This window comes from Muscardinus avellanarius (genome assembly GCF_963383645.1).
Source record: "Muscardinus avellanarius genome assembly, chromosome: 20".
Classification (NCBI taxonomy): domain Eukaryota; kingdom Metazoa; phylum Chordata; class Mammalia; order Rodentia; family Gliridae; genus Muscardinus; species Muscardinus avellanarius.
Genome location: NC_137806.1, coordinates 30,000,734 through 30,022,422, shown reverse-complemented (window position 1 = coordinate 30,022,422; position 21,689 = coordinate 30,000,734). Strand labels below are relative to the sequence as shown.

The 21,689-nt window shown below is 46.0% G+C and overlaps 1 protein-coding gene across 2 annotated transcripts in view; it reads right to left on the bottom strand.

Moving 5' to 3' along the window:
- DIP2C (disco interacting protein 2 homolog C) overlaps positions 1-21,315 on the bottom strand; it is a gene marked incomplete at both ends in the record, with an annotated part of 371,916 nt that extends 350,601 nt beyond the window's left edge. For both annotated transcript variants that reach the window (XM_080716999.1, XM_080717000.1), the window contains one exon: positions 21,231-21,315. In XM_080716999.1, coding sequence (XP_080573125.1) covers positions 21,231-21,315 — 85 coding nt within the window. The remainder of the gene's footprint in view (positions 1-21,230) is intronic.
- Between the last annotated feature and the right edge of the window lie 374 nt (positions 21,316-21,689).

Here is a 21,689-nt window from a genome sequence, read left to right as displayed (position 1 = left end):
ACAGGTAAGAAAGAACCGGTGGCCAAAAAAAATATCCTGACGCAGGGCAGCTGCCAGGGGATTTGCCCACAGAGGTTGCATATCAGTGGCTGGCAGCGCCTGAACAGGCTCCCCGCAGGTCACCTCCGCTGGCCGCGTGTGCGGAGGGAGGGGCTGGAGTCTGCACATCTGGGGACAGCGCCTTCAAAGTGACATGGCTCGCAGGACACAGGCAGCTCCCCAAGGAGCCAGCCCTGGGGAGCAGCAGCCCTCTCCCCACCCCCAGGAAATTCAAGAGGAAAGAATGGGGGACAGAGCTTGTCACTGAAGAAAACTGGCAAATATCTCCGCTGGAATGAAACCATTAATTTGTAATGAGCAGCGTGGCTTAGCTAATATTGCCAAATTTTCTGTTATTATTTCAGGAGCCACAGATAACTTTTACGACTAGAATGCATGTGTTCTTTGTTTTAAAAAAGAGGAAGCAGACAATATGGAAATGTGTCAAACAGTCTCTCCAAAAGATAATCACCAGTCATAGCATACACATTCTCCTTTATGCAAATCAAGGCGTGCTTTTGTGCAAAAAGGGAGTAAACAAGCACGCACACGCTGTTCTGCAATCCAAGCTTTTCCGTAAGGCTGCTGTCAGATTATTAATAAAGTTGTGTTTGACCAAACAAGGCCTTTTATTAAAGTATTCGTAGAGCCGGCCATGGCGCACACTTGTCATCCCAGCATCCGGGAGGCTCAGACAGGAGGATCACTGTTCGCGGACAGCCTCAGCAACTTAGTGAGGCCGTTTGCAATTCAGTGAGACTCTGTTTCAAAATAAAGAATAAAAAATAGGGCTGGGGTTATGGATCGGAGGTAGAATGCCCCTGGGTTCCATCCCCAGACCCGCAAAAAATAAAAAATAAAGAGATAAAGCGTTTGTGACTGATGGCTAACAGTGAGGTCTATTTTAACCAGCCTGTGCTGATATATACATTGTAAGAAGCAGAGACTCCCCCCAAAACATGAACTCAGAACCCTCCCGTGAGACACTAGAGTTTCAAAGACGGGAAAAGTTGTACCATAGGAAGAGTGCGGAGTCGTCACCAAGTTTGCTGTGGTCCAGGGCAGGAGTCTGGGGTGCAGCCTGTTTGTAACACAGCAGAGCCTCACCCAGCAGTCCAGAGAAAACTCAGAGGTAGAAACATCTGCTGTACAACACCCCAGGACCGGGTCTCCCCAGCTTTCCGCTTCCCAGGCTCTACCTGGCTGGGCCAGGCCAAACACCTGCATATCTCCAACACTCTTGGAGAGCAGGGAGAGGCCTATGGACTGAGCCCCCCATCCTCTAATAACACAGCAAGCCAACAGCAACACCGCCAAAAAGAAGCTGTCGATCAGACCACAAAGAGCAGAACTCAAACCGAAAGACGTTCCGTGTTCTGCCGGAAAGGCCGACAGACAAAAGGAGGCTTTCTTTGATCTAGTGGCGCACGCCTGTAATCCCAGCATTCGGGAGGCTGAGACAGGAGGATCGCAGGTTCACAGACAGCCTCAGCGACTTAGTGAGGCCCTTTGCAACTCAGTGAGACCCTGCTTCAAAATAAAGAATAAAAAATAGGGCGGGGGTATAGCTCGGAGATAGAATGCCCCTGGGTTCTACCTTAGTACCATTAAAAAAAAAAAGTCTTTGTTTTGCAGCCTGGATTAAAGGTCTAAGCATTTCAAAAAGTGATCGAAATGGCCTATAGCCCACCTCCTAGCAGTGCGGTAGGTTGAGTGATAAGACACTGGGAGGGTGGAGAGGGCGACCTGGAGGGTGGCACAGGAGATGGAACACGGGCGTCCCTGTCCCCAGAGGCCACCTCCTCACGCCCCTTTCTTAGGAGGGAACCACTGCCTCGGTGGCTGCCTGCTTTCTCCATGTAAGACCCAGACGGCCTGTAAGATTAAATTCACTGCCGTATTTTACTTAAACCCACTGCGTTGTTGATGGGCCCATCAAGGGATAAACTCTTCACAGAGGGAATCCCTCTCAAGTGCATCACTTCCGGGAGGCATTTAAGTTCCTTCTCGACCCAAATGGGGCTTGGTGCTAGAGGACCGAGGAGGAGGACAGATCCTTGCAAACAGATCTTGAGAAAGCATACCCCCCAAGAAAGAGTCTGAAAGCCGGGCTTCATGGAAGCGCATGCCTGCAATCCCAGTACTTGGGAGGCTGACAGGGGGATCCCTGGTTTGAGGACAGCCTCAGCCATTTAGTGAGCGTCTCGGCAACCTAACGAGACTCTCTTTCAAACAAAAAAATAATAAAGGACTGAGGGCATAGCTCAAAGGTAGACTGTCCCTGGGTTCAACCCCAGTCCCACCCCCCCCCCAAAAAAAAGATTTAAAACAATTGTGTCTGAGGACAATACAAGACAAACTCCAGGGACCCGGTGCTGACTCAGAATTCAGGGCCAGATTCGACGGCCAAATGTGCCTGTTGTTTCTCAACTGGTCAGGAGGCCTCACTGGCAGAGAATGATCTAGAAGGTATGACTTCCTACAGAGAGGTCATGAGGACTCCCTCTTCTCTCTCTATCAGACACTGACAACACACACGGGCCACCCTAATAGACTGTGCCACACACACAACACAGAGATAACACATCTCTCATTTACCAAACTCACCACAAGTCACAACACCGCACACCCTGACAGCACACACAACACGTGCTCACGCAATGCAAAATCACAATACACAAATCCCAACTCCCAAGATGCAACTCCTCAAACGTAACATGCACACACACACACACACACACACACACACACACAGTCACATGCCAAGTCATTTATTTGGCCTTTAGAAAACAGGAAAGGACACACCCAGGCCCTGAGGCCATCCCCCCAATAGGCTCAGTATCCTGGACGCTTGGCCCCTGTCCATCACGCCTCAGCTGGCCAGAGAGGCCTGAAGAAGCCCAGGATGCTCCGCCCAATCAGAGAGCCCCAGTCGCCACAAAGCGCCCCTGAGCGAAGCCCCCAACACTTGGCTCCTCAGCCCACGGCCCCTCTGCACGCCCAGCTCCCCGGTGCACAGTCTCCAAGCTCCTCAGTCCTGCAGGACCCAGCTGCTCTTCCCCTGAACAAGAACTCTCCTTGCTGAGCCCATTCGGCGCCTAATTCCGCACTGGCTTGTGGTAGGGCTTCCTCAATGATTTTTTTTCCTCTCAATACTGAACTTCCCACATGCCGTGTCTTAGCTCGTCCTGGACTATAAAAGAGACTGTTACCACTCCACAGTACCTAATAGCTAATATGCAGCTTCACTCAAATAAAGAGTAAGAAAAAAAAAAAACCTGCTAACGAAACACATGCTTACAGAAAAGACTCAATTGAACAGCTCTCATATGGCACAAGCAATCTCTAATCAAATCAAACGTGACTGCACTAAGTGTGAGCGGGTATGCGCGCGCACACACCGGCGTCGGCCTAAGTACACCTCAGCATGCATGAACATGTTCCACTGCTTAAAAGTCCACTATATTTTGTATTGCAAATAGTAAACAATAAATAACACCACAGTAAACCTACCCCGTCTAAATCTTAAGAGAGCATTTTTATTGCTAAAGCAATTATCCTTTAATCTCCTGTAGGAAACTGCAGAAATTCTCAGCTATAAAATAGAGGACAGTTATAAGCAGAGTTTGCAAGGCCTGACAAAAAGCCAGTTGCCTCTTTCAAAAAGGTCACCCAACATCCACATTGATAGTAGGTCCTAATTTTAAATTGCTTTGCAGATGAAGCCATCTCTCCTATCTATCTGTCCCCTGAGTTACAGTCATATCAGAATTGATTTCACACTTCATTCCCTCTTTGGTGTGGGGTACTCCAAAACAAGGGTCAGGATCCTCAGGCATCCGTAGGAATAAAAGAATCAGCATTCAGATGCCAAGAGAGGGTGATAAGGCATCATGTGATCTCTTATTTATACAACTCTGGTACCCCGGTTTTAACTGTGTTGCATATAACCAGCGTTAGAGGCGAGCTTGCTGAGTGTACGCATACTTAGACTTGAGGGAGTAACAGAGAAAGATTGGCCAAAACCAAGGCCTTGAGAAGGTGCCAGTAGTCCACAAAACAGATAACACGTGAGTTGATTTAGAGGTACCTTGCTCAAAAAAAAAAATTATTTTCCACAAGTTATCAAAGATCTGCAGCAAGCCTGGCATAGTGGCACATGCCTGTGATTCCGGTACTTGGGAGGCTGAGACAAGAGGATCACAGGTTTGAGGACATTCCCAGCAAGTAGTAAGGCTTTTATCAACCTAGAGAGACTCTATTTCCAAATACAAATAGAATAGGACTAGAGATGAAGTTCGGAAGTAGAATGCCCCTGGGAGCGATCCCCAGTGACACACACACACACACACACACACACACACACACAATTCACAGCCGACTCCCCACCAAAACACACACACATACACACACACGGCCAGGCGTGGTGGCGCACGCTTGCAATCCCAGTACTTGGGAGGCTGAGACAGGAGTATCGCAGGTTCAAAGCCAGCCTCAGCAAACCCTTGTTTCCAAATGAAAAATAAAAAATTGGGCTGAGCCCAGTATGGTGGCACATGTTTGTAATCCAAGTACTTGGGAGGCTGAGACAGAAACATTGCAAGTTCAAGGACAGCCTCAGTAAGTAGTGAGACTCTCGTAAACTTAATGAGACCCAATTGCAAAATAAAAATAAAGCTAGGCACAGTGGCGCATGCGTGTAATCCCAGCATTTGAGAAACTGAGATAGAAGGATCACAGTTCGTGGACAGCCTCAGCTACTACTTAGTGAGGCCCTGAGAAGGTAGGGGGACTAAGGCCCTCTACAACTCTGTGAGACCCTTTTTTTAAATAAAAAATAAGCTGGGCATGGTGACGCACGCTTGTAATCCCCGCGCTTGGGAGGCAGAGACAGTTGGATCGCGCAGGTTCAAAGCCAGCCTCGCTGGCTTAAGAGACCCTGTTTCCAAAGAAAAATAAAACATAGGTCTGGGAGTTTATCCCAGAGGTAGAAGGCTTCCAGGAACCCCAGTACCACCAAAAAAAATAATAATAAATTTTAAAAATTAAAAAATAAAATAGGGCTGGGGATGTAGCTCAGAGGTAAAATGTTCCTCCTCAGTAATAAATAAATAAATATATATTAAATATATATATATAAATATACATACATATTAAAATATAATAGACATAGTGGAACCATTTTTATATTATGAAGACAAGTTGAAAGATAATTTGCAATGCAACAAAATGAAACAACCACAGGTAACGAAAACAGTAGAATCTACTAAAACTCAAATTGTGCCTTGCTTTAAGATTGGATGTAGCCAGGCGTGGCTGCGCACGCTTGGCATCCCAGCATTTGGGAGGCCAAGACAGGAGGATCGCAGGTTCACAGCCAGCCTCGGCTACTTAGTGAGGCCCTTTGCAACTCATTGAGATCCTGTTTCAAAATAAGAAATAAAAAATAGGGCTGGGGGTATAGCTTGGAGGTAGAATGCCGTTGGGTTTCATCCCCAGTACCAAAAAAAAAAAAAAAAAAAAAAAAAATTGGATGATTTTGCAGATAAGGGGCCGTTTTGATTACAATACTTAAACTGGCTAATACCTTGTTTCTCTGAACTCTGATAGCCCCGGCTCCAGCTAGGACAGAATGAGGACAAAGGTATAATCGTAAATACACAATGATAATCTGAAGACAGGATTGATATCTCATATTTCAGGTTTAAACTAGTCATGTGATTTCCAGTGTGTGGTAAGTATTCACACTACTTCCCACAAGAAAGCCCCACGTAAACATACAGTACAGAAAAGTGCCTTTGCATTTGGAATGTATTTAATAGACCAGGAAACGTCTTCAGGGATACCTGACAGGATACTCCTCCCTCTCTCTCTCTCCCTCTCTCTTTCTGTGTGTGTGTGTGTGTGTGTGTGTGTGTGTGTGTGTGTGTGTGTTGTGAATACACCCCTTTCCTTTAATGATGGCTGATGGTGTGTAATAGACCTGAGCAATGGCAGCTTCCTGTTCCCTCGGTCAGAAAGCACGTGGGCCATAGTAAGAACGATGGGTGTCCTAGCCGGGCGTAGCAGCACACGCCTGCAATCTTAGCAGTGGGGATGCCGAGACGGGAGGATGGCAGGTTTGAGGGCTCAGAAGTTAAAAAAAAAAAAATGTCCCTGGGTTTAATTTCCGGTGTGATAAAAGGAGGTGGAGGGCTGGAGGTGTCGTTCTGGTAAAAAGCTCCTGGGTTCAATCCCTAGTACCAAAAAAAAAAAAAAAAATCATGTGCACTCACATAATTATTATCTCAGGTGCCCAGACTCAAGATTCTGGGACAATCAAAAATAATCGGGAAATAGGGTCAGGTGTAAATGAATCAGAATAAGAGAATTGAGAATATTGTTCTAGAGTATTTCTCAAGACAATATCCCAGAGTGACACCTGTCACAGAAAAATCTCGTCCACTTCAAGGATGGTCATTCTTACCAACAGTGACATGGATTAGGGTTTTTCATTCACCTAAAGAAAAGGAAGGTATGTTTTCTCACAATACACTCTAATCATTGGATTATTTTCACAATGATGAGTGATCACTAAATGGCTTCCTCAAAGGGATCTAAAAATAAAAATAAGGGAGAATGTTGGAAAGGAGCAGATGGGATTGGGAGGGTACCACACCAAAAGATGCTGTGTGAACACCAGGCACGGTAGTACACACCTCTAATCCCAGGACTTGGGAGGCTGAGACAGGAGGCTCGTGGTTCGAGGCCATCCTCAGCTACTTAGTGAGGCCCTCTGCAACTCAGTGAGACCCTGTTTCAAAATAAGGAATAAAAAATGGGGCTGTAGCTCAGAATTAGAGTGGCCCTGGGTCCCATCCCTAGTACTGCGAGAGAGAGAGAGAAAGAAAGAAAGAAAGAAAGAAAGAAAGAAAGAAAGAAAGAAGAAAAAGAAAGAAAGAAAGGAAAGGATAAGAAAAGAAAAAAGTAATCCATGCAAGATGTGAAACACAGTAATTAGGGTTCATGGAATTATTGTGATCAATAAGTGGTAAGGAGAAACAGGAGAGAGCCCTCTGTGGACAGAGATCACCACTGGATCCCATCTGATGTTGGAGTCCAATCCTGCACCAACCACTCCTACTAAAACTCTGGGTCTCCAGGGGAGCCCTGGAGGAGCAGGGCTCACATCCATTAATGGTGGCCCCTACCCCGCCAGCACTGCAGATAACTATTCAACAGAAGAGGCACTTAACGTGGAATAAAAGCACTCTACTTAAAACAACTAAAAATTGATTGCCTCGTAAGTGATGGGGCTGCTTAAAAGTGACCAGCACAGCCCTGGATGGGAGCAGGGAATGTCCAAGAGAGGTCACTCGCTTCCTGGAGGAGCCCTCGAGTGAGGTTATTCCTGGAACCTCAGTGAAAATCACTCTTCCCCCCGCAAACCCCCCTCAGGAACAAGAATTAGCAGCATTGTCTCAAAAAGATTAGGATTTCTGGGCCGGTGCGGTGGCGCATACTTGTAATTCCTGTACTTGGGAGGCTGAGACAGGAGGATTGGGGTTCGCGGACAGCCTCAGCACTTAGTGAGGCCCTCTGCAACTTAGTGAGACCCTGTTTCAAAATAAAGAATAAAAAGATGGGGCTGGGAGTATAGCTCGGAGGTAGAACGCCCCTGGGTTTCATGCCCAGTGCCACAAAAAAAAAAAAAAGCTTTGGAAAAAGATTAAAATGTCTGATGAAACTATATCCTATCCAGCCTCCTGATTCAAAAGGATGCTGTTCAAAAAGGCTTCTATTCTTCTAGATGTCTCCACCTAGAAGAAAAGCAGACAACACTTTTCAAGCCCAAAGGAAACGCACAGAATTATACAGTGGACGTGCTTTTTATCTGCTTCCTAGATCACAGGTGAGATTGTAAAGTGCAAAGGAGGGTGCCAGATAAGAAAAGGTGTGGTGAGCCTCCACCCCATCCTGGGAACTCCAGCCTTCCCCACTGACCTGCTGACCAGCTGGGAAGGGCTGCAGGGAGAGGCTGCAGAGGCTCTCTAAACAAGTGCCTAAGACTGCATATGGCTCAGGACACCCACCTCAAAGGCCAAGGCTGGTCCCCAACCCCAGGGTTAAGAGCAAGCAAACCCCTTCAAAATTGTATGATCTGGCCGGGCGTGGTGACACACACTTGTAATCCCAGCATTTGGGAGGCTGAAATAGGAGGATCATGGTTTGTATACAGCCTCAGTTACTTAGTGAGGCCATTTGCAACTCAGTGACACCCTGTTTCAAAATAAAGACTAAAAAAACAGGGCTGGGGGTATAGCTCAGAGGTAGAATGCCCCTGGGTTCCATTCCCAGTATCACACACAGAAAAAATTGTATGATCTGTACTTTAACTCAATATGTTTTTGAAAACCACAGAATCCAGTACTTGTGATGAAACCTCATTTCCTCATCTGCAAAGAAAATATTGACCCTTCCTTTAGAAATCTTTTTTTTCCCCAATATTGGTGGATCAAACCCAGAATCTCCTGCCTGCTAGCCAAGCTATCACTGGCACATAAGGAATCTCCCAGCCCATCTCCTCAGAAGGTCAACAGGAAAGCAAGTCAAAACGAGAAGGCACCGTGCAATTATAAAGTTGATTCTACATCTCTGTCTTAAGGAATGCCAGTGTTCTAAATATGGCCCTCCTTCCCACGTTGCCCTTCGGAAGCAAAGCATAATGATAAAAACTGTCAGCCTGAGCCCTGCTGATTCGGTCAGCCCTGTGTACTTCCTTTCCCTGCGAGAGAATTCCCCACGGGCACGCTTCAGCAGCCGCTGCGTGGGCCCGCCTCCGTCATCTGCCCGTTATGGTCCTTCTCCAAGCCCTCTCTGTATTCACGGCAGACAGGATCACTGTACGCGCCTTTCAGAAAGTCCCAGTTTGGTCTACGGACTTCTCAGAAAGGGCAGATCTAATCTAGAATCCCAAGTGTGTGAAGCACTGACCTCTACAAGTCATCAAAGAAGCAAGGAAATTCAAGGCCACTCACTGCCCCACATCCAGGACCGGAACTCAAGAAGGTTACCAGGAAGGAAATAGAAGATGAAACGCGAAAAAGGAAACTTTAAAGTATCCAAATGACTGCTGGATAATGGTAGCAACCCATTAGGCTTTTTTTCTTTTCTTCCTAAGAACAGTGAAGAAATTCTCAAATACCAAAAGGCATTCCGAATCCCTCAACCAGTATGGACTCAAATCCTCACCATCTAACAAAGGAACAAAAAAAGAAACAAATTGTACTCCCTTTTCAGATTAATTTGTATACAAGTAACTGAGAAATTCTTAGTCTGGATTCTGATGTCAACAAAATAACAAAATAAACCCCAAGTGCTATTTCACAGGTGGCCCGCATCAACGCTGTGGTCCATCAGCCTTGGCCCTGCCATTTGCAAGTCAGACGACGATCACGTTAGCTAAAAGCAAAACAAAATAGCCAAAAAACCAGGGCTGGTGCCAAGTAAGGTATTTCCAGAGATTCCTTATGTGCCAGGAGAAAAGGAAAAAGTAACCGAATTCAGAAAGGTACATTAGCAACAAAGTTTTGACTCTGCACTGCTTGATACTACGATGAATATTTTAACAAGGATGGATGTTCAATCTAATTGCTCCCTCGTTTACATAGGTTCTTGAAATTACTTTGCTACTAAACTCCACAGCTTCTAAGCACCATTATATTCTCCAAACTAAACAAGAACAGAAGATGTTTGCAAAACCTAATAATGTTCACTTAAGAATCCAGCACAGAAGTAACACTGAAATGTCAACTCTTTATTTTTTATATTTTATTTATTTATTTATTTATTATTTATTTATTGTGGTACTGGGTTCCTGGAAGCCCTTCTACCTCAGGGCTACACTCCCAGACCTATTTTATACTTTTTTAATATTTGGAAACAGGGTCTCTTAAGCCAGCACAGCTGGCTTCGAACCTGCGCGATCCTCCTGTCTCTGCCTCCCAAGCGCGAGGATTACAAGCGTGGGTCACAACACCCGGCATTTTTTATGTTTTTAATATTTATTTACTCATTCATTCATTCATTCATTCATTCATTCATTTTTCCCTACTAGGGCCCAGTACCTTAGATCTGCAGGCAAATGTTTTACCACTGAGCTACATCTCTAGATCACTTTGGTACTCTCAAAAGAGTCCACTATACATAATTGAAGCCATAGGTTTCATAAAACTATTAAGTTCACGAAGGCGAGGGAGGGCGTGCCTCAAAGCCTAGCTGAGGTTTTTATGTTAAAAGAAAAGGCTTGTGAGTAGGTAAGGAAAATAAATATCCACACCAAAAATAAAAAAATCTAAATAGAACTCAAAGCACCTGTCTAAAGTGTTGAAAATTATTTTTTCCAGTACTAGGGATTGAACCTAGTTCAATGCCAATGCCCTTGAAGTTAGGGACAGTCTAACTTCAAGATACCCCAGGCCTATTTTTTTATTCTTTATTTTTGAAACAGGGCCTCACTAAGTTGCGGAGGGCCTTGCTCAGTAGCTGAGGCTGCCCGTGAACCTGCGATCCTCCTGTCTCAGCCTCCCAAGTGCTGGAACGACAGGCCTGGACCACCGTTCCTGGCTTCCTTACAGCCCCTTCTAATTGTCACTGTCAACTCAAGTCACATGGATGAACGGATACCTAGAGAAAAGCTAGCAAGAGGAAGCTCGGGGAGCCGTCTCTCCTGACACCACCAAGGTCACCACATTTACCAAGCAAGGCTGCGACCAGAGCTCACTTGGTCCTCGCTGCAGTCTCAAGGGTAGATTATATTAATTGCAAGCAGGAACGACTGAGGCTGTGAGAGACTGGCTAGAAACCCGAGATGATGCTTGGGATAAGGGGCCGATGTAGCAGAGCGGGGTTCTTGGGACACGCAATAGCCAGGAAGAGAGTTCCTCGATGGACAGACGCTTGGGTTCAGCCCAGAGAGCTCCTGGCATCCCGGCACAAACTCCCCAGAATGGGAATTAGAAAAAGACCTAAGGAGATCCGGAAACACAGAAGAAGGTCACCACGAGCTAAAAATGGATGTTTGTCCTCAAAGTCCCACTGTGCTAAAAATCCAACCTGCTCATGCCAATGGCCCCTGTGTGAACCCGGCCCTCCAGGAGCCTGGAGCCAACCGAGGCGTTCCATCTGCTCCCTCCTCTGACAGCACCGGGCTCCACACCTGCTCTAATAAGCTACGCTTTGTGGGTGCAGGGGCAATCTCAGTACCGACGTAACCACGCAGACTGCTCTGGATTGTCTTCCTCTTTGAGAAGAACCCAGAACCTTCCATTGAAGTTCAGTGATACCATTTATCTTTCTATTTTCATTTCTCATTAAACTGGCTCACAAAACCTATTTCCCCCCCGCCCCCCCCCACCATCTGTTTTCATTTTGGTGGAACTGAGGATTGAACCCAGGGGCGTAGATTCTACCTCTGAGCTATACCTGCAGCCCTATTTCATTTTTTATTTTGAAACAGGGTCTCGCTAAGTTGCGGGGAGCCTTCACTAAGTTGCCGAGGCTGCCCTCAAACCTGCAATTTTCAAAGTTAAAATCCTCCTGTCTCAGCTTCCCAAGTCCCAGCATTCCAAGCATGCACCACCAAGCCCGGCTGTGTACGTGTGTTTTACTGGGGATCAAATTCAGGGAGGGATCCCACATCTGAGCTACAACCCCAGCCCTTTTTATTTTCTTGTTTTTGAGAAAGGGTCTTGTTAGGCTGCCGAGAGTCTCCTTATAATGCTGAGGCTGTCCTTGAACCTGCAATCCTCCTGTCTCAGCCTCCTGAGTCCTGGAATTATAAGCATGGGCCTCTCTCTTGCTTACCTTATCTCAGAAAGATCTTCAGGGTAAATCATGCCATTTTTAATCTCTATAAAGAAGAATTTCCATCAGGTAAAAGAGGGAACAGAGAATAAAACAAGTGTGAAAAATAGGCATTTTTCCTGGAAGAGACAAATTCAAGCAAGGCAGAGCAGCTGAAGACAGACCTGACATGGTTTGAGACAGAAGACCCACTCGTACTGACAAAGAACCCGGGGATGTGCATCTCCTCCATCGCTAAAATTTGATTTATTTTAAGAACTCTAGCCGGGCATGGGGATGCAGAGTTGTAATCCCAGCATTCGGACAGCCTCAGCTACTACTTGGTGAGGCCCTTCGCAACTCAATGATACCCTGTTTCAAACATAAAAAGGACTAAAAAATAGGGCTGGGGGTGTAGCTCAGAGGTAGAATGCCCCTGGGATCCATCCCCAGTACCACACACACACACACAAAAAAAAAAAAAAACCCTCTATTCCAGTGATTATGGAATACTTTCCCTCTTAAGTATCCAGAGCCAAGGGAAGCTGTGCACACCTGAAGCCCTAGCTACTTGGGAGGCTGAGACAGGAGGATCACAAAGTTCAAGGCTACCCTGGACAACTTAGCCAGACTCTGTCTCAAAATAAAACATAAAGGACAGGAGATGGGGATGTAGGCTAGTGGTAGAGTGCTTGCCTAGCACGTTCAAAGCCTTGGGTTTTATCAACAGTACCTAAAAAAGAGAGGGGGGAGGAAGAGGAAGTGTCCAGAAGAGAAGTCAGCCTTTCTCCTCAACTAAGGCACAGATTCTGAATCAGGTGCACTTGACATAGCCCTTGCTCATCCTTGGTGCCTCTGGACCACTGGGCCACTACTCGGAGCAGCTACAAGAAGCTGAGAATACAACGGGGAACCCAGAGACGAAGGTCTCTGCCATCCCAACAATGAGCCTTCCAGTCTGCGCGCTTGAACAGGACTGAGCAGGTTATTTGTAAATAGTTGCTAAATGAACAGGGGACACAATAAAATCGTCCCTTCTGATCTTGGCTGATTTACCGATTGTGGGCTTCTAAGAACAGGCTTCAAACAGCCCCATCTCTAGAGCGCCCAGCTCTTCAGAGAGAGACAGCTCTTCTAAAAGATGGAGGTTTGAGTCTCCCTGCCGACTTCCCGCCCTGTTTGATACCCTAAGCTGAGATGCTGATGGATGTCTCTGAATGGTCATTTCTACAACACCAATCAATCCACGTGGAGTGACAACATTCTTAAAATCAAATCCCCACGGGGATTTATCACAATTTCAGGAAAAGGGGGAGATTTTCACTATCCTCCTCAAACTAAGGATCATAAATCTCAACGCAAGGCCTTCTTCAACTAAGACCTGTTTTAAATCATGCTGGAACTACCAGCCAAATTCCTACACTTACATTAGAGGACAAGAAAAAAAAAAATCTCAAACGCCAATAAGAAATGGTCTAGTATACTGTGATACACTTCCCAGTGACCAAAAATTATCACAAATAGCCCAGGTTTAAAGGACTGCAAGCTACATGTGTACTGTGCCTCAAACTAGGAAGGAAAGGTATTTTTACACATAATTTTTTAATCATGTAATGTTTAATGTTACATTATCTCTCTAATAAATAAATAAGGGAACCAGATGTGGTGGTGCACACCTGTGATCCCACTACTTGGGAGGCTGAGACAAGAGGATCCCAGGTTGAAGACCAACCTCAGTAACTCAGCAAGACTTCCAGCATCCCAGAAAGACTATTTCGAAAATAAAAATAAAAAGAAGGAAAAGAAAGAAAGAGAACCGAGGGTGTAGGATGAAAGTAGAATGTCCCTGGGTTCAATCTGCAGTGCCATAAGTAAATAATGAGGAAATCTGATTTGACTAATCAGATAATTCAAATAAAAAAAGAAAAGATTTTCAAGCGCTGTGTGCATGTATGTCACTATGGCTATGATTTACATTGTAATGGGAGACTATAATGCACCAATAAAAGTGTATTTTAAAAAGTAAAGATTCATTGTGACAGCTATATAAGGAATTTCTCTCTGATGCTGATGGAATTAAGTTTGGGTACGACATATCTTCTAATATAGGACACAGAAACCATTTACTAAGCAAATAAGCAAAAAGACAAAAAAAAAAAAAAAAGACCTAAAACCAGTGGCCAGGCATGGTGGTACACACTTGTAATCCTAGTACTTGAGAGGCAGAGACAGGAGGATCACAGGTTCAAAGACAGCACAAGCAAATAGTGAGATTCTCATCAACCTAGCAAGACCCTCTTCCAAAATAAAAATAAAGTAGGGCTGGGTGGTGTAACTCAGATGTAGAATGTCCCAGGCTCAACAACCAGTACCAATAAAATGAATAAATAAATAGGTCCAGCATCCCAGATAAAGATCAAGCACAAAAAAATCCCCCTGTACCTCACTATCTTAGAACATTTTCATTTCTACTCCCCCCTTTTTCTTTCTAATTATCCATATCTCTTATACTCTAAAAATGACCTTAGTAAAGAACTATCTCCATGTCTTTTTTTTTTTTTTTCAGTACTGTGCAAGGAACCCAGAGGCATTCTACCTTCGTGTTACATTCCCAGCCCTATTTTATTTTTACTGTAAAACTGGGTCTCACTAAGTTGCGGAGGGCCTCACTAAGTAGCTGAGGCTGGCTTTGAACCTGTGATCCTCCTGTCTCAGCCTCCCAAGCACTGGGATTTCAAGCCACCACATTCGGCTCTCTACCCATAGTTTACACAACACAGAGGGCCCATGTTACCATCCAACAGCAGTGAAGCTTAATTGCAATCCCCCCATAAAAAATACTCTGCTGCAATTTACATTTTACAACCCAGTATACTAGCATTTTCATACTTTGTCTCAAAGGCTTATTAAAATTAATTCCCCAACTAGACACTGATGAAAGAAAGAGAAGAAGAAAGAATGAAAGAAATAAGGAAGGAAGGTGTAACCCTGCATACAACTCAGAAGAGTCTGTCTACTCATTCCTCTGGCATGCTGACTTCTACATTCTTACCCCACACCAGCTGGGATTCCCAATTAGCATCTCCTCCTTAAGAGCTCTTGTGATTACTGTCAGGCACAAATGCACGCAATTACTTCTTTTGAGACGTGACAAGTTTTTGACCCTCAGCAGAAAATGAACACAGCACTGGCAACTACAGGAGGTACCCTTTGTATCACACACACACACACACACACACACACACACACACACACACGAACGAAAATTAAAGCCAGGAGTCTTGACAGCGGGTATACATTACAGGGAGGTAGAATTGAGATAGAAACCAAGCCAATAAAAAGTGGCCAAAAACCAATCCCACCACCACATAACAAAAACTGGAGATGTTTCCTTTTCCCAGGACAAATATTAATGTGCAGCCAGGTGAGATGGTGCACACCTGTAATCTCACTTTCTTGGAAAGTTGAGCCGGGAAGATCACAGGTTCAAAGTCAGCCTCAGTACATCCGAATATGTATAAAATTATGAATATGACATGGTTACCCTGGACAACCATTGATGGGAGGGGGGAAGGGAAAATGGGGGTGGGGGGGAGGGGGCACCAAATATAGTTTAAATGTATACCATTTATGTGCAATAAAAAATTTGTTTTAAAAAAAAAACAGTCAGCCTCAGGTGTTTAGCGAGGTTCTAGGCAACCTAGCGAGACCATGTTTCCAAATAAAAAATAAAATAAAATAATGCTGGGAGTGCAGTTCAGAAGTAGAATGCCACTGGATCAATTCCCAGCACCAGACAGAAGAGAGAGGGAGAGAGACAGACAGACAGACAGACAGAGGAGGAAATAAATAAATTTGCAAAACTAAGAGTTGGCTTTCTTTAAGGTGGCTGAGTAATCATTAGAAGAACTAGATGTTATCTCGATAATATGAGTAGGATTTGAACAAGTGAGTCAGTTAATACAGATGACATCAAAACTAAGATTATTCAATACATTCTCTTTGCAATTCAGAGGAATGCTACAACTCACCCCATAAATCACTGCTCTAAAAAAAAAAGGCAGTTCTAAAAAAAGAGACAACCATTTCAAAAAAGACTGGGAGGAGAAAGGCAGAATATGACTCATAACATCCCAAGCTTGTAGCCTCCAAACCATAACAAGAATATAAAACTAGTGGGTCCAGCATGAAATCAGATGGAAACATTGTTAAGCTTTCGCCTCATAAAGTTCAGATCTCAGCAGAAGTGACTACAGGCTGCAACCGGCTTACTAGCGTTTGCAACAATGTTACAGATATGTGTGTGTTCACTTTCCCCAATGTCCTGGCTGAATTTTTCATTGAGAATTATTCACTGAGAAAAGAACATTCAAATCTGACCATTTCCAAAGCGCTAGAGAACTCTCCACATTCGAGTCGACACATTTAAAAATTCTACACACAACCATACTGCCATTTAAAAAAAAAATCTTGTTAATACAGGGTAATAGCAATATTTTAAATGTATCCTACCAAATATGCCATTTCACTTGCCACAACAGTTAACAGTTCTCTCCAGACTTTCAGGGGGATATAACACAGTAAGAAAATGTTGATAAATCTGAGGCCTGATTGTGGAGAAGCTACAACGACAAATTATCAATGAGATTCTGGAAACAAACATGGCTCACACGTTTGTGTTGCAGAATAAACATTTTTCTTTTCAATAAGAAAAAGTTACATAAGTTTGGGTGACATTAAAGACACCTGAGCCTCCTCGCAGATGTTTAGATCTATCTTCTCTACTGTTTAGCAAAGGGACCTCCAGAAGAAGGCCAGAGAGGCTGGGGTACTGGGGTGAAATGTATCTGTTTTCTTGTACCCAAGAGCCTGAAAAGTGTTACCTCCAAAAATCTACACACCTCCCAGCTGGCCCCCTCCTGCTTTTACTGCCTGGTGACAAGAGTGTCCAGGCTACATGTGAACGGCTCCTACATTTAGCACACATGTTGGGTTCCTGGACCGATCCAGAGGAGAACCGACTTCCTCAAGCAATTCCACACGAACTGAAGATGGCTTCAGGGTTGGACTTGATTATGGGTCGTAAGCGAGAGGTGAAGGAAACTGGTGTGCCCATTAGCAAGGTGGTGTATGAAATAAGCAACTCTTGCCCACCAATAGGAGTGTAGCAGAGATGTGATACGCCAATTAAGAAGCCACAAAGCCAGGGGTGGTGGAACACCCCCGTAATCCCAGCTACTAAGGAGGCTGAGTCAGGAGGATTCACATCGGAGGCCAGCCTAGGTGATTTAGTGAAACCTCTCATCTTGAGATAAGATTTAAAAGGCTGGGGTGCAGCTTATGGTAGAGTACTGGCCTAACATGTATGAGGCCCTGGGTTTGGTCCCCAGCACCACAACCAAAAAGAAAAAAGAAAATTACAAGTGTAAAGTGTGTGTGTGTGTGTGTGTGTGTGTGTCTGGGGAAGAGAGAAGAGGGTGGTACTGGACATTGAACCCAGTGGCATTCTACCTCAGAAATACACCTCCAGTTCAATTTTATTTTTTAGTTTTAAACAGGGTCTTGCTAAATTGGGCAGAGCATCACTGAGTGCTGAGGCTGGTCTCAAACCTGCAATCCTCCTGTCTCAGCTTCCTAATGACTGAGATTACAAGCACAGGGGCATTCTATCTCCAAGCTACACCCCCAGCCCCATTTTTTACTCTTTATTTTGAAACAGGGTCTCACTGAGTTGCAAAGGACCTCACTAAGTAGCTGAGGCTGGCTCCGAACTGCGCTCATCCTGTCTCAGCCTCCGGAATGCTAGGATTACAAGCATGCGCCACCACACCCGGCCCCACATATATTTTTTAAAAGACTTTCCATCTGCAAGAACCAACCACTTTTCACAGGCTTTACCCCAGTGCAGCTTTCTTGAGTTCTAGCCAAATAAAAACCCAGCCCCTCCTGGAGGAGAGGGAAATAACACCATCATCAGAATCCAGCAAAGTCGGTGCACAGCCCTTTACAAAAATGCTCGTTTTCAATCAACAACTGAATTGGCTTTTTATTGCCTTTAATGAGATGTGGGTCTGTTTTCCTTGTGGTGTTTCTGCTTAGTGTTCCATCCAAAGGTTTTCCTTAAGCCAGATAACAGTGAGTCACGTTATTAATGAAATTCTTCTGAGGTCCTCTGAAGCCAAAAAGAAATACACCCAACTCAAAAGATGCAGGTAAAAGAAGGGGAGGAAAATATGACCCAGGGAAAGGGGTGTGAGAAGCAGAGACGGCTGCCCACCTGGCACTCAGCGGCCGCCAGCTCCGTGGCGTGGCTTCCTCCCCGGCTGGCATTCAGACCCAAGAATGTGAGCAGGCCCACAATCCCTGGCCCCACACCAGGGATATCTCCAGACATGTGGATCCGCGGCTGCCTGGACCCCGAGGAGGGGCTGCCCACCACATCTCCTCGAGGAAAGCTCTTGTATTTTGCTGACAAGGTTGTTTGCTGGTGTGATTGAGGCTTCATTTTTCCCAGTGAATGGGCAAGTAGGAAGCCCTGGTTTGTAACAGACAGTAGCAAGAAAAAAAAAAAAAAAAAAAAAAAAGAGGTGCCTAGCAGTACAGGGCAGTAACAATCCAAGTTCTGCAGCCGAGAAGTCAGATCTGCAACCCTTTCTCAAACAATGAGCCAATAAAATAAAAACAACAGGAATCTCTTCAACAGTACCCAGTGGGCAGCATAATCCAAACTGGACCTGTGTCTGGAAATCAGGATAAAATAAACCCATTAAAGGCCGACAGCCCACATAGGAACTTTAAGAGAATAGTCTGCTCATTTTTTTTCAATCTATGTGGAATTTCCCCCCCATCCTCCTCTGTAGTAAATGAGCCCTGGAAATTGCACATATGTTTCTACGATACATTCTGATATTTTAATAAAATGATGACAACCAACTTGAAGAATTCTCTCTGCATGAAGTTTGATGGCAGATAAAATGGGAAAGCCATGCATGGAAACAATCCAGCATTAAAAGTCATCTCGAGTTTTCACTTTGAAAGTGAGTATGTTGAGGACTTTTATTTTTTTCAGCTTGACAATGCAAAGAGAGGCTGAGATTTGGGTATCGTTCATGGGTCTCCATGAGACAGGGCTGGAAAACAAAGGGATCCGTGCCAATTAAGCCAGTAAAACAATTCTATGTGGGTGTGAGACTTAGAATTTCAAATGGCCTTAAAGCACAGCTCCATAAACTGCAAGTGCACAAAGCCACACTTTAATAAAGTCAAAGATGACAGAGCCGGTGGATGAGTGCAGGAGGGGGACAGGCAGGGAAGGAGTAGCCCAGGTCCAACAGAGTCAGGCAAAAATCCTTTGATTTTTTTTTTTTTTTATTCTCAAATGTTTTTAGGTCCGGTTTCAGCAGGGCTTATATAGGGAGAAAAGCAATAAAAGTCTTCCTGCATGCAAACACACACACACACACACACACACACACACACACACACACACACACGCCCTTCTCTCCCCAGTCACTCAATAGGAAACTCATTAAGCTCTTTAAAAAAAAAAAAACTACAGACACAAGGTGTTCATGGGAAATCACGCTGAGTACAGCTCAGTCCAAAGTGGTTTTGCCATCCTCTGGGCTGCAAGAACTTATCATTTACCCTTTAGGAGTGATTGCTGATGACAGGTAAATGTCTTTGCCTTAAAAAAAATAAAAATAAAAAAACGAAACTACTCTCAATGCACTAGGGAGAGAATGGACAGAAAATTCCCAGGCATCATCCCAGATGTTGAGAACAAATGCTATCCACCTTTGGGAACGGCAGGGAGGGGCGGCCGGCAGAGGAGGACCCTGCGGGGTTGGGCTCAAGTGGAGGTCTTGATACACTGTATCGGTACAATGCAGAAGCAGACCAGAGCAGAAGTGCTTGTTTTGAGATAATACAAGAAGGGTAAGGGGTTAGAAAGTGATGCCGAAGAGAAAAGAGACCTAACTGGGGGTTGGAACGCTAAGAAAGTCTAGCTGGAGGTTGACAAATAAAAATACAAGTGGAGAGCTTTACCCTTCCAACAACAATCTGTCCACACTGCACACTATCAGTTTAAATGTCAGAAACCCCCCACCGTCCAGTTGAAACCTGCACCATATTTCCACCTTTGAGAACCTTTAAAAACTAGCCAGCCAGGTATAGTGCCACATTCCGATAATCCCAGTACTTGGGAGGCTGAGACCGGAGGATCACAGCTGGAGGCCGGCCTCAGCAACTGAGCAAGACCCTATATCAAAATAAGAAATTAAAACAAGTGAGAGTGTAGCTCAGAGATAGAATGCCTCTGGGTTCAAGCCCCAGTATCACAAAAAAGAGAGAGAGAGAGAGAGAGAGAGAGAGAAGAAAAAGACTGGGCAATGTCCTCGTCATCTTTAACTGTTCAGAAGCATGAGAGCTAAACACACAGTCCGGGGAACCTCTTTTTCCTTCTATGGGACTGTTTCCCATCACAGGACACTTGTAGAAACCCAAATTTGAAATAGGAAAATTTCCAGACTACAGAAATCTAAAAAAGACAATCGACACCACACATCACAGCCCCCCCACCCGTTAAGGCTTTTTTTTTTTTTTTTACCCTGAAAGTATTAAAAAAAAAAAAAAAGTCCACACCATCTCCTCCCTGCTGATCAAAATTGGCACGAATGGATTTACTTTCTGGCTGCTGGCCCTCACAAACCGTTACAAAAAAAAAAAAAAGTTCACCACGCTGAACTGCTCCAAATATAAATTCCAGACTGGCTGGCCTTTACCCACCCTACCACATTCTAGCAGTGGTCCTTCTCCCAGGGTGGGCCGGGTGCCTGCTAAATATATATATATACATATATATATGTATATATATATATGTATATGTATATATATATATATATGATGTTTATTGATTTATTTATATTCAGCATTTGACATAGGGGAACTTTCGTGCTTTTAAAGACCTCACCCACCCACCCCACCCCACCCCCCCCCAAAGAAAAACCAAGCTAAAACTTATGACAGCTGAACACATGACCTCCACCGTGAAGCGCAAATGCGAAGCCGTCCGTAACGCGCCATGAAATCGCTGGAGCGAATCTCCCACCAATTCTGAGCCCGACCGGAGGGGGCCGAGGCGGAGGACCCGGGCCCCGGCTCCGAGCCCCCGCCCGGCTGTCGCCGCGGGGCCCGCGAACAATAGTGGCTCTAGAGCGGCTCCCGTCCCCGCCGAGGCCGAGGCCGGCGCCCCCCCAGGCCGCGGGGCTGGGGGGCTGCGGCCCGCGGCGAGGCCGCTGCCGGGCGGCGAGGCCGGCGGGCGAGCCCAGGCCCTGCGCGGCCGGCCGGCGGGAGCGGCCTGTTACCTTCCGACAGCTCCAGCTCCAGCTCGGCCAGGCGGGCCCGCACCTCCAGCGGCAGGGCCATGCCTTCCAGGCTGCGGTCGGCCATGCTCGCGCGGACGCCCCCGCCCCGGCTCGGGCGGCCGGCCGGGGCTGCTCTTTGTTCGCGGGCGGAGGTCGGGGCCCTGCTCGGCGAGCCCGGCGGCGGCGCACCGAGGCGGCGGCGGCGGAGGCCGGGCGGCGGCGGGCGCGGGCGGTCCCTCCTCCTCCTCCTCCTCCTCCTCCTCCTCCTCCTCCTCCTCCTCCCGCGGCAGCTCCTCGGCGCGCGCCCGCTGCGCGCCCCCGCGCGCCCGCCCGGGGTCTGCGGCCGCCGCGGCTGCTCGCTGCTCCGGCGCGCGCACGTGACCCGCCAGGGGGCGCGCGAGGGAGGGCGGGGGCGCGCGCGCCCGGGAGCGCGCTCCGGGGAGGGTGCGCGGAGCCCGG